The 11,856-nt window shown below is 44.6% G+C and overlaps 1 protein-coding gene across 1 annotated transcript in view; it reads right to left on the bottom strand.

The window, feature by feature from the left end:
- Window positions 1–446: 446 nt before the first annotated feature.
- The window catches only part of TMEM63A (transmembrane protein 63A), a 102,196-nt gene continuing 90,786 nt past the window's right edge, over window positions 447–11,856 (bottom strand). Inside the window, exons 19-23 of the mRNA XM_063918985.1 lie at window positions 11,071–11,176; window positions 10,151–10,318; window positions 8,894–9,006; window positions 8,505–8,567; window positions 447–3,282 (exon numbers count right to left, since the gene is read on the bottom strand). Of these exons, the coding sequence (XP_063775055.1) occupies window positions 3,130–3,282; window positions 8,505–8,567; window positions 8,894–9,006; window positions 10,151–10,318; window positions 11,071–11,176 (603 nt within the window). The 3' untranslated portion in view covers window positions 447–3,129. The remainder of the gene's footprint in view (window positions 3,283–8,504; window positions 8,568–8,893; window positions 9,007–10,150; window positions 10,319–11,070; window positions 11,177–11,856) is intronic.

The following is an 11,856-nucleotide window of genomic DNA, read 5'->3' as shown; positions in this document are numbered from 1 at the left end:
GTAGTTACACAACAGCTGGAGGTGTCGGGGGAGACTGTATAGGGGATAACAGGACGACGCCACCAGACAGCGGAGCGAGGGCTCTGCGTTCCCCCTGGGAATCACCGTCTGCCTTAATGTCCTCAGCATGTGGCGCTGAGACAGGAGAGTGTGCCGCAGTCTTACAGCTGTCCCACGAGCGCCCTACAGGCTCTGCCAGTTGTCTTTGAAGTATTTGCATCTGTCACCGGCAGCTGTTCTCCACCGGGGGGAGCTGTGCTCCACGCCCAGCATAGTCCTATAAATAGTATCTCACCCACTTACAAAGTCCGAGTGCAGCGTATACATTTCATTGCCGCATTTCCCATGTGTGCAAAGTTCTGTAACAGATTCCAGGGACACAGAGAATAACATTACATGGGATCAGCTGTTGTAACAAAGAAATATTCCAGGTTTGTTGTCACGTGATCGGTTACATTCTCGTTTATTCATTCCACAAAATATCTGCAAGTAGGAAACTCAATTTAATATCCTTTATAAAACAAAAAAGAAAAGAACAATTTTAATTCCCCCCCTGCTGCCTGTGACCACTAAGAGGCAGCACTGAGCACAGTCCCCGTACAGACCAGCGTTGTGTTACAGCCGAATGTCCCACTGCTGGACGTAGCTCTGGCCATAAGCAGCAGCTGAATGTGAGGTAGACTTGATCAGGCTTTCCCAAACTCAGTCCTCGAGGAACTTGTGCAGTCCAGGTCTTAAGGATTTCCACACCCGAGAAGTGATGGCTTAATTATTACTTCAGTCATTTTGTGTTAATCCTTTGTGCTGAAGCGTGGATAGCCTTAAAACCTGGACTGAAAAATGTCTCTGCCGACAGGCCTTCGTGTCGATTTAGTGGCCCATTAGGTAAGCTATAAACACTGAGCCACCGCGTGATTTGTCGGCCCTTAATATGAGAGCTGGGCAGGCATTTGAATTTGCCCGCCCAGCTGTTTCGGCAGTCTGCGGGTATATACAGCCAGATGCGCCAATGTATTTGCAAGATCTATAGGCAGCGACTTTGCTGTAGGGCCGACAGACGTATCAGGTGTACACACCAGCCGGTCCGCTACTGATATATAGCCCATTCTATCAAATGCCTTAGGATGCCTCTTGAGGACATAAACACAACATTTGTATATTCTCTGGACAAAGAGTTCAGACCTGGGAGCAATGCCACCACAGTGTCCTACATAGATGTGAAAAGCTCCATGTTTGGACTGCACGCGTGTAAAATGGTTAGCGGTAGACTCTTTGCACCTCAGTATTATACGTCAGACGTGCACAAGGAACTCAGCCTGACCAAATGCATCTCCAGTGGGGTATTACTAAGCCAATGATTTTCTAATGATGAGTCCAGTAGCAACTCTGACGCGTTTCATTGTGGAATACCACAACTTCATCTGACAAAGTTGTGGTTATTGCACAACAAAACACATCAGTACAGCTACTGTGGGGTTACTACTGGATGGATCCTTACAAAAGTCTCATTTTAGAGATTACTGCTCACAAAACAGTATCACAGGGTTAAACCTTTGTTCGCTCCAGTCAAAAACGATTGTTTTTAGGTCTACCCCATGTTGGGCGCAGCAGACACCTTGTGGCAACTAATAAATAATAGATCATAGTAAAGTCTTCAATACTAGCGATGGGAAATATAGAGCAAAATAGACATTTAGAAAAACTATAACGTGTTGTCCGCAGCAGTCCGTCATTGTCTGATACAGCTGAACAAAAGGCAAACAGCTGCCCGTACAACAGTCTTCATAAGCGCCCCAGGAATACTAAAGGCCTGTAACAAGTATATTTATATACGTTAGATTTCAGCTTCTGGCTGAAGGAAGATTTGTACTACAATTAATACTAGAGCTGTACTGCAGATTACAAGTCACCTCAGAGCTGCATTGCAGATTACAAGTCACCTCAGAGCTACGCCTTATGGATAAAACCATTGGCCTGTGATGTTGTGGCTCCGTAGGGGTCACACAATTCTTAGTCTCCTGTTGTCCTTGTATCCAACAACAGGACAGCAGCTCATTATGAGCAGGCAGACATGTTTTCCTCCAGGTGATGCAAACAGTGGGGCGGCCATTTTGTGTGCTGAGGAGAATGTAGCAGCTCCATTCAGTAGTAACCAGAAATAATGATCAGGAGAGAAGCTCAGTAACAAGTGACCTAGGCAGGGAGATCTTGCCTATTATACAGGGAGGTGTTACAGTACTGAGGCTGCCGAACAGCACTAATGTCTATAGATTCCATTGCCCTGTATATTAAGTCAGTTCCCCCTCCACATCCTGCTTCCAGATGTGTAGAACCACCTTAATGCTCACTGTGGTTCTTCTGAAGACATACAAGCCCCCCATGCCCCCTTCACAAATTCCAAATAAAGAGATGATCCGACAGCGCTGGCTGTACATACATTGCTCCTTCTAAATCTCCAAACATACAGTGAGAAAAGGTGCATTTAATGAGTCCATTGTAACATTTTAAATACTTCAGTGAGTCTTTGCTGTAGGCCTCCGCAGCCCGGCAAATGGTAATTCCAGCAATCCTTCATGATCTGCAATATGTGAGACATGTACATAGTGATGCCTTCATTAAAACACACACAAAAGTGTCTTCCCATTTCATGTGGGTCCACGTGGCCAGTTTCTTCCCTTCCTATATATCCTAAAGTATAAATATTCAGAGGTAATACAGTCATGTGTCTCCCCCTTGTGGTGAACAGCTGCAAGCGCCGCTCGCTGTCGTGTGGACATCTTCCAATACGTCCAAAAGTAACAAATGCCTAGTCCCCATGCACCACCTTGTCCTTTTTATGAGGGGACCAGATGCCCCCGAAACAGCTGCATGGTATCCTGAATCAGTTCTCTCTCATGAGTCTATAATCATTACCGACTTCATGATTTCGATGCAATGTCTTCCCCTTGTGGCTGTTCCTGGTCATCATTACGGACATGATTTTGGTGCTATGTCTCCCCCTTGTGGCTGTTCCTGGTCATCATTACTGACATCATGATTTTGATGCAATGTCTCCCCCTTGTGGCTATTCCTGGTCATCATTACTGACATAATTCTGGTGCAATGTCTCCCCCTTGTGGCTATTCCTGGTCATTCCATTTTAGGAGAATTAAATACAGAATCGCTGGGAGTTATAACAGGCGTGTCCGTCATTTCTGTAGATCCATATGACTGGGGGGATACCTTATCCAGTGCAGCAGTGTCCTCAGAAAAAACAGGAATCAACACATTGGGCACGTACATCTGAAAAGACATTAAAATGGGCCTATATAAATAATTGTACTTATGAGACCTCCACAGTCACAGAAATGGCGCCTGATAATCTGTTACTACATAATATTTACACAGAGCACCAATATATAGTACACCGTATACTGCTCTGCAGCAGATGCTGGTAACTCACAGTCCCGTATTTACAGTGAGGCACGTTTCTTTATGGTGTAGTATAATTGACGATGTCGATAAAATCTAATTTTCGGTGGATCTAGCGGTGCTTATGATGGTATCGCTAATCCTCCTCCTAGTGCCAAACCCCTAAACCTCCCCGGGCATAGCCTAACCATTAGCATTTACTTCGGTTGCATCTTTATATTTCCCGCTTCCCGTTAAAAGCTCCCAATCTGTAGCAGTGTAAATCTCGCCCCTTGACTTGTACCGTCTGTTGTAACCACCTAGATGACGCCGTTTTAGTGCCCCTTGCTCAGACGCTCCTATAGGCTATGTTTACACACCTATCTATCTATAAATTACACATAAACCTTAGATTTGGGGTACTTGGTAGTTGTTGAGGATGCCCACACTCACGACCCAATGGATAAGAAACTGGCAGAGCAAATAAGATTCAAGCTTGGAGACCTGCTTCTGACACGCCGTCATTACGCTGTAAGTGCTAGGGGGTTAAGTACACATTATATCACTATATATATTTATAAAATGGTGTGGTATATTGAGACAGATTTCACCAACATGATTGGACACATTAGCTCACATGACCGTGTATTATTTCCCAACGACCGCACACCTCAGGCCTGATCTACTTCCAACTATAATTTTAACCTAATCACACAGCCACAGCTGAATCACTCCGCCAGTGTACATTGTGAGACACTGCTCACAGGGCAGTAGGACATCACTGCCCCACTATGTCACAGGGGAGCAGCGCGTCACTGCCTCACTATGACACAGGGAAGCAGCACGTCACTGCCTCCCTATGGCACAGGGAAGGAGCACATCACTGCCTCACTATGTCACAGGGGAGCCACACATCACTGCCTCACTATCACAAAGGGGAGCAGCACATCACTGCCTCACTATGACACAGGGGAGCAGCATGTCACTGCCTCACTATGACACAGGGAAGCAGCACGTCACTGCCTCCCTATGGCACAGGGAAGGAGCAAATCACTGCCTCACTATGTCACAGGGGAGCCACACATCACTGCCTCACTATGTCACAGGGCAGCAGGACATCACTGCCTCACTATGACACAGGGGAGCAGCATGTCACTGCCTCACTATGTCACAGGGCAGCAGGACATCACTGCCTCACTATGACACAGGGGAGCAGCATGTCACTGCCTCACTATGTCACAGGGGAGCAGCACGTCACTGCCTCACTGTGTAACAGGGCAGCAGCACATCACTGCCTCACTATGACACGTGAGCAGCACGTCACTGCCTCACTATGACACAGTGGTGCAGCACGTCACTGCCTCACTATGTCACAGGGGAGCAGCACGTCACTGCCTCACTATGACATGGGAGAAGCATGTCACTGCCTCACTATGTCACAGGGCAGCAGCACATCACTTCCTCACTATGTCACAGAGGAGCAGCACATTACTGCCTCACTATGTCACAGAGCAGCAGCACATCACTGCCTCATTATCACACAGGGGAGAAGCATGTCACTGCCTCATTATGTCACAGGGGAGCAGCACGTCACTGCCTCACTATGTCACAGGGGAGCAGCGCGTCACTGCCTCACTATGTCACAGGGGAGCAGCGCGTCACTGCCTCACTATGTCACAGGGGAGCCACACATCACTGCCTCACTATGTCACAGGGGAGCAGCACGTCACTGCCTCACTATGTCACAAGGGAGCAGCACGTCACTGCCTCACTATGTCACAGGGGAGCAGCACGTCACTGCCTCACTATGACACAGGGGAGCAGCACGTCGCTGCCTCACTATGACATAGGGGAGCATCGCGTCGCTGCCTCACTATGGACACAGGGGAGCAGCACATTACTTCCTCACTATGTCACAGGGCAGCAGGACATCACTGCCTCACTATGACACGGGAGCAGCACGTCACTGCCTCACTATGTCACAGGGGAGCAGCACGTCACTGCCTCACTATGGACACAGGGGAGCAGCACATCACTGCCTTACTATGTCACAGGGGAGCAGCACGTCACTGCCTCACTATGGACACAGGGGAGCAGCATACCACTGCCTCACTGTGTAACAGGGCAGCAGCACTTCACTGCCTCACTATGACACAGGGGAGTAGCACGTCACTGCCTCACTATATATTCCAACCATTAAAACATTTAATAGATTATGGGAAAAGTCTACTTCTTCTATTCTTTAACACCCAGAAACTGTTTACCATAATTTATCAAATGATGAACTATCGGCCCTTACATAGCTTACAAAAACGTACAGATATTATTATACGTAATGCTGATAAGGGAGGGTCTGTCGTTGTACAAAATACTAAAGATTATATTGCAGAGATTGATAAGCAGTTATCGGTGTCTGCTACATATAAACTTTTATCTGATGACCCTACAATGTTATATAAGAAAGAACTTGATGATTTTCTGTTGCAGGCTGATATTGGAAATTATCTTGTAAAAGCATTGAAGGTAGCGTGTCCGGTGGTTCCACTACTGTACAAGCTGCCCAAGATTCATAAAGATTTGTTACATCCACCCGGACGCCCGATTATTTCGGCGCGAGGGTCTTTGTACCAACCTATTTCAGTATGGTTAGATTCTTTATTGCAGCTTTGTATACAGGACACACCTACACATTTAAAGGATACCTCTTCCTTACGGTCTTTTTTTGATACTTTGCCTACCATACCCGAGGGAAGTATCTTGTGCTGTGTGGACGTAGTAAGTTTATATACGTGTATACAGCACGAGGAAACGCTGTCAGCGGTTAGATCACTTATTACTGATAACCCTCTGTACACTGGCCGTCCAATAGAAATGTTCTTACAACTACTTCATTTGATATTGACAAGAAATTATTTCTATTTTAATAAGCAATTTTTTCTGCAATTGGCTGGCTGCGCAATGGGGTCCTCTGTGGTCCCATCGTACGCCAATGCCTATATGTATGCGGTAGAAGCAAAACTATTTTTTTCTGATCCGAACATCACTCAGTTTGTTTTTGCATACCGCAGATCTATAGATGACTTGTTTATTATATGGACTGGCAGCCAACAAATGTTCCCTCAGCTGACTGACATTCATAATGTTTCCACTTCTTCTGCCAAATTGACTGCTACTCTACATATGCAGACTGTACATTTCTTGGATGTATGTGTCTCTTTAAACAATGTCTACATCTATGTATGTGAAGCCGACAGATAGGAATACTATGCTTAGGTTTGATAGTCACCGCCCTACCTCTACCAAACGAGGTCTTCCATACTCCCGGTTTCTGAGAGTTAGACGTATCTGTAGTGACAATGATGATGCTATGCACCATTTGGATATTATGTTTAACAAATTTCTTGATCGTGGTTATAAACGTAAGGACCTTATCGTAGCTAAAAACAAAGCATTACGTTTGCCTCGTGCAAACTTATTAACCCCACAACCTAAAAAGTCTATCCAGAATTCAGGGGTTTGGGTTAATCAATTTAATACTAAATCTCCGGCTTTGGTTCATAACATCAGAAAATGATGGCCTATTGTAAACTCAGATGACAATTTGCCCCTGTTAAAAAATAGCAGCCTGCTTCCTAGTTTCCAAAGGGGAAGGAAAATAGAGGATTCTGTTATTAAATTGGATGGTACCGCCTTAAACAGGCTGTTATAAGTGTTTGGGTTGTACAACTTGTGGATATTTATTAACAGGTGATAAATTCTGTCATCCGCACACAGGCAAAACATTTAAAATTAGACACAGTTTAACTTGTACCTCATCTTATGTCATATATATTGTTTCCTGCCCATGCGGGTTATATTATATAGGCAAAACTTGTCATCAGTTTAAGGAAAGAATGAATTTGCACCGTTCAGCAATTAAGAGCCGCTTTAACTTCTGGTTCTAGTGATCAAGCTGTGGCACGTCATTGTGTGTCTGCTGGACACAATTTATCCTCTATCCGCTATAGAATGATTGACCCTATATCGGCCTCTATTTGCGGCGGGGATCGTGATCGACGTTTGCGGCAATGTGAGTCCAAATGGATTTTCCTTTTAGACACCGTTTCACCTAAGGGGTTAAATGACTCTTTAGGCTTGCAGTGGTTTTTGTAAGATAATGTCGGTTTTGTTAAACAATAGCTACTGTTTATAAACCAATTATCATATTGTTAATTTGTGTATTATGCATCCTTTTGCGTGGTAACCTATTTAAACCTGTCTTGTCCCCTGAAACGTAGAGAATAAATTTCCTTCATTTGAAAGTCTCAGAGTGCCGCCTGTTCCTTTGGACATTTGTGTTTCTATGCATCAATTTGGGAAGGCAACGGAGCACATCACTAAAGTGAATGCAGAATCATCTGCTACATACATATATATATATATATATATATATATATATATAAAACCTCCAAAATGACCCGGCACTCCAGCGGTCCCCTCCGCAAACGAATAGCTGCTCACGGTGCCCTCCTCGTAGAGGCAATCCTCTAGGATATAAACAATGCAATGAGGTAGCACTCAAGAGGGGTTCACTATGGCTGGCCGGCGGTCGGGCTCCCGGCGACCAGCATACCGGCGCCGGGAGCCCGACCGCCGGCTGACCGACAGTGTGGCGAGCGCAAATGAGCCCCTTGCGGGCTCGCTGCGCTCACCACGCTACGGGCACGGTGGCGCGCCACACTATTTTATTCTCCTTCTATGGGGGTCGTGGACCCCCACGAGAGAAAATAAGTGTCGGTATGCCGGCGGTCGGGCTCCCGGCGCCGGTATACTGAGCGCCGGGAGCCCGACCGCCGGCATACAGAAGACCACCCCTCAGGAGCCTTCTTCATGGTGCTGTTTAATGCTGTGTCTACGTTTCGGGGACACAGCCCCTTCGTCAGGATCGTGACGAAGGGGCTGCGTCCCCGAAACATAGACACAGATTAAACAGCACCATTAAGAAGTCTCCTGAGTGCCGCCTCATTGCATTGTTTATATATTATATATGTGTATATATATATATGTATGAGTGTCTTTCCCATGTATGTACAGTCTGTGTCAGCAGGTGGCGCTCTTACCGTCTCACAACTCACCTGTGATTTCCGGGGGGCAATGTCCTCACTTGGTGTCTCTGTCCCCGGCTGAGATTCCAGTATCTGCAAATAATCAAACAAGGAAAAATCGATGTTTTAAAAGCAAAAGGAATTCCTCCATCCAGCATATTACTCGTCATTCAGTCTCTCCCTGTTGTAGAAGTATTGTATTATATGCCCGTTGTAGCACGCTTGCAACAAAGCTGTCCACCAATAAAAGCAAACTACAGCGCCACACCTGGCTCTTGGCGGTACTTCAGCACAAAAAACTATTTTATAAAGGTATATTTTTTGTAAATAAAAAAAAATCACTTCTCAAAGAATCTGCTTTTCTTGCAGAAGTTCCTATTTCCCAGCATTCTAGATTCATTTATAGACAAAACTCCCACCTTGTAGTTGAACGGACTGAGATGTTTGAAGAAGCCGAAACAGGAGTACATGACACTGACCAGGATGGTAATGGTCACAATAACCAGCGTGAAGACCGTTGGGGCTTTGAATCCTATGGAAACCAAAAAAAGTCTTTATTAAGAATCGCAATTACCTGCAGGAACTTCCTATTGCCTACAGACAACCAGAAGATCACACAGGCTGGAAGTCTGGAATATGTCAGTAGCAATATTATGATTGTTACACAGTTTGATAGGAATATAAGATGTGTGTTATTCTCAGTGGAAGCTGATGCTCCATATTTAGTGGCTGCACCTTTCATTTGTTTAGTGATACATTTTTTGTGATTTCACAATATTTTAAGAAATCGATGCATTGTGTATATCCATTAAAGTTTAACGTTTTAACCAATTTAAAATTACCAACTACATGGTGTCATATGTAAGTTGTCAAGTAACCAGGCTATCTGCAAAAGAAAAGATTATTGCGTCCGGAGAGTAAGTGAACACACACAATCATGTTGCTTCGACCAATACCCTGTCTTTTATTAGGCGTTCAGTGGTTCATATAGCTTGGTCATTAATGATCATATCATATATTCAGAGCATGTGTAAGCTTTTGCCAAAAGTATTATCCAAATCATATACATACTGTAAGCTTTACTTGTATTAGCAGCAGGAGGCAGTATTGCCTAAATTAGTTATACCAAATGACAGATTTCTACACCTTTATACTGTACTTTTAAAGAGCTTTTGCTCATTGTCCATGAGAAAATGCTAATAGTAACATTCCATTGAATCCATTGCTACATTTGTATATATATCTTTGTACATGCAAAGCTTTGCTGAAAATATGTGGTACATTGCTGTCTTAGCACATCAGAATATATTTGAACAAACCATTAGTCAGAGTTTAACTATCAATGGAAATCACCAAATTGGTCTTTTGATTCTTTCAAAATCATTAGAATACAAAAAAAGTTACTAAAATAATGAGAAATCTGTCCCGGCTCCCCAACGTTTATCTGAGCCCTCACTGGATATAGATCCGCCTTTGCTGAATTCAATAATTTCTTTACGGGACACTCAGACTGATTGTACCAATCTAATTGTTTCCATCTTCCATTTCTCTCCTCCTAAGTTTTCTCTACCCACCGTAGAGACCTAATTTCCCTCAATACTTATCAGCATAAAAAAAACTGCTTTTATATCATCTTTAAGTAACACGAAAAGAATCAGCAGAAGGAACCCTCTTACCCATCCGTAAAAGTGAGTATAGAAACATCCACATGAGGCACAGAATGGGGGCGGCCATTGACTGCGTCACAGCGGCGAAGTGGATTTTCCTGTCCAGTTTCGTGGGCAGATAAGCGTAGTATATGTTGTGGCGATCAACAACGTGCTTCATCAACATATAGATTAGACCTGGATGGTAAAAGCATAAACATGGATGAATTAATACCGACTTCATCAGCGCATACAGAGGACACTGCAGACAACGGGTGTGGCTCATTGGGTCGACTAACTAAGTCGACAGTCATTAGGTTGACCACTATTGGTCGACAGCGAGTAGGTCGATATATAAAATGGGTCGACATGGCCATGAGGACGACACGGAAAAGGTCAACATGGAAAAAGGTCAACACGAGGTGTTTTTTTTTTATTAGTTATTTTGGTGTCGTTTTTCTTTGTAAAGTGACCGGGAACCCCAATTAGTGCACCGTGTCCCCTCACATGGCTCGCTTCGCTTGCTATGCTTCAGCTTACTATTTCCAATCGTAAGAAAAAGTAAAAAAAAATTATATGTTTTTTATTTTGGAAAACTCATGTCGACCTTTTCATGTGTCGACCATTGCCATGTCGACCTAACGCAACACCAATAGTGGTCAACCTAATAACTCCTGTCCTAAGTGTGGTCGACCTAAAGACCAGATACCCTATAAACCGCTGACGTCAGAGCCCACACCACAATGCAGCTGTTAGCCTCCATGGTCATCCACAACCGGTCTCTAAAATGTACCCATTACATGACGGACAACCGGCTACAATTGTGTATATGCAAGAATGTATATTTAAAGTAACTGGTCTGTGCTGTAATCTCCGAGATAAGCCGCAGGAGTTTCACACTGATACTTATTTAAATGCAATTATTATTTATGGATTGTTCTGTAACTTACCAAACGGCACAATGATGGGACACGTGATGCTGTACGCCATGATAACGGTGAATACACAAAGCATCCCGGCGTACATTGCGCCATACTGGTAATCAAAAGCCTGGTGCTGCAAGACAACATATGATAACCATTATAGTATACATGAACTCCATGAGTATACGGTGCCTACTCTACACGTTCCTCATCTCCCATCATGTTCCTAACTTATGTTCTCTTTCTCCAACCTACGGGCTGGGATGGGGGGACAGCAGGGCATCTTCACTCTGATTGGTACAATCAATTCGTTCATGGCTGCAAATGGTGGAGACACTGGACAGGACTGGTGGAGCGACTGGCACCAGATGCCCCCAAACGGTTCCAGTTGTGACGTTTCGAAAATACATGCTAGACAGCTAAGGAGCTTTTGCCTACCTCTGCACCAGGCATGGCCAAGAACCGGGCAGCTGTACAGTTAGTAGACAGATTAAACAGTAAGTGCAGAAATTCACCAGTCTTAGGTCCTCATACCAACTGATGATGGGGCGGAACTATCCAATAATCAAAGTGCTGCCTACTGGGTCTGATGGTATCCCCAGACAGCCAGGCTTCATCAGCAGCATGCAGGTAGGTAGACTCCAATAAAGGTATATATGTCACTTACAGCGATCTGCGGTCTGCATTATAAAGCCAGCACAAATTTGGGATTTGCCCAGTGAAGTCCCTATAGCAGTGGTTCTCAAACTGAGTGCTGTGGCACCCTGGGATGCCTCACGTCACTTTCAAGGGTTCCCTGGGTTGGAGGTCCAG

This window comes from Pseudophryne corroboree, chromosome 4, assembly GCF_028390025.1.
Source record: "Pseudophryne corroboree isolate aPseCor3 chromosome 4, aPseCor3.hap2, whole genome shotgun sequence".
In the NCBI taxonomy this organism is placed as follows: Eukaryota; Metazoa; Chordata; class Amphibia; order Anura; family Myobatrachidae; genus Pseudophryne; species Pseudophryne corroboree.
This window is presented reverse-complemented; position numbering and strand designations above follow the sequence as displayed.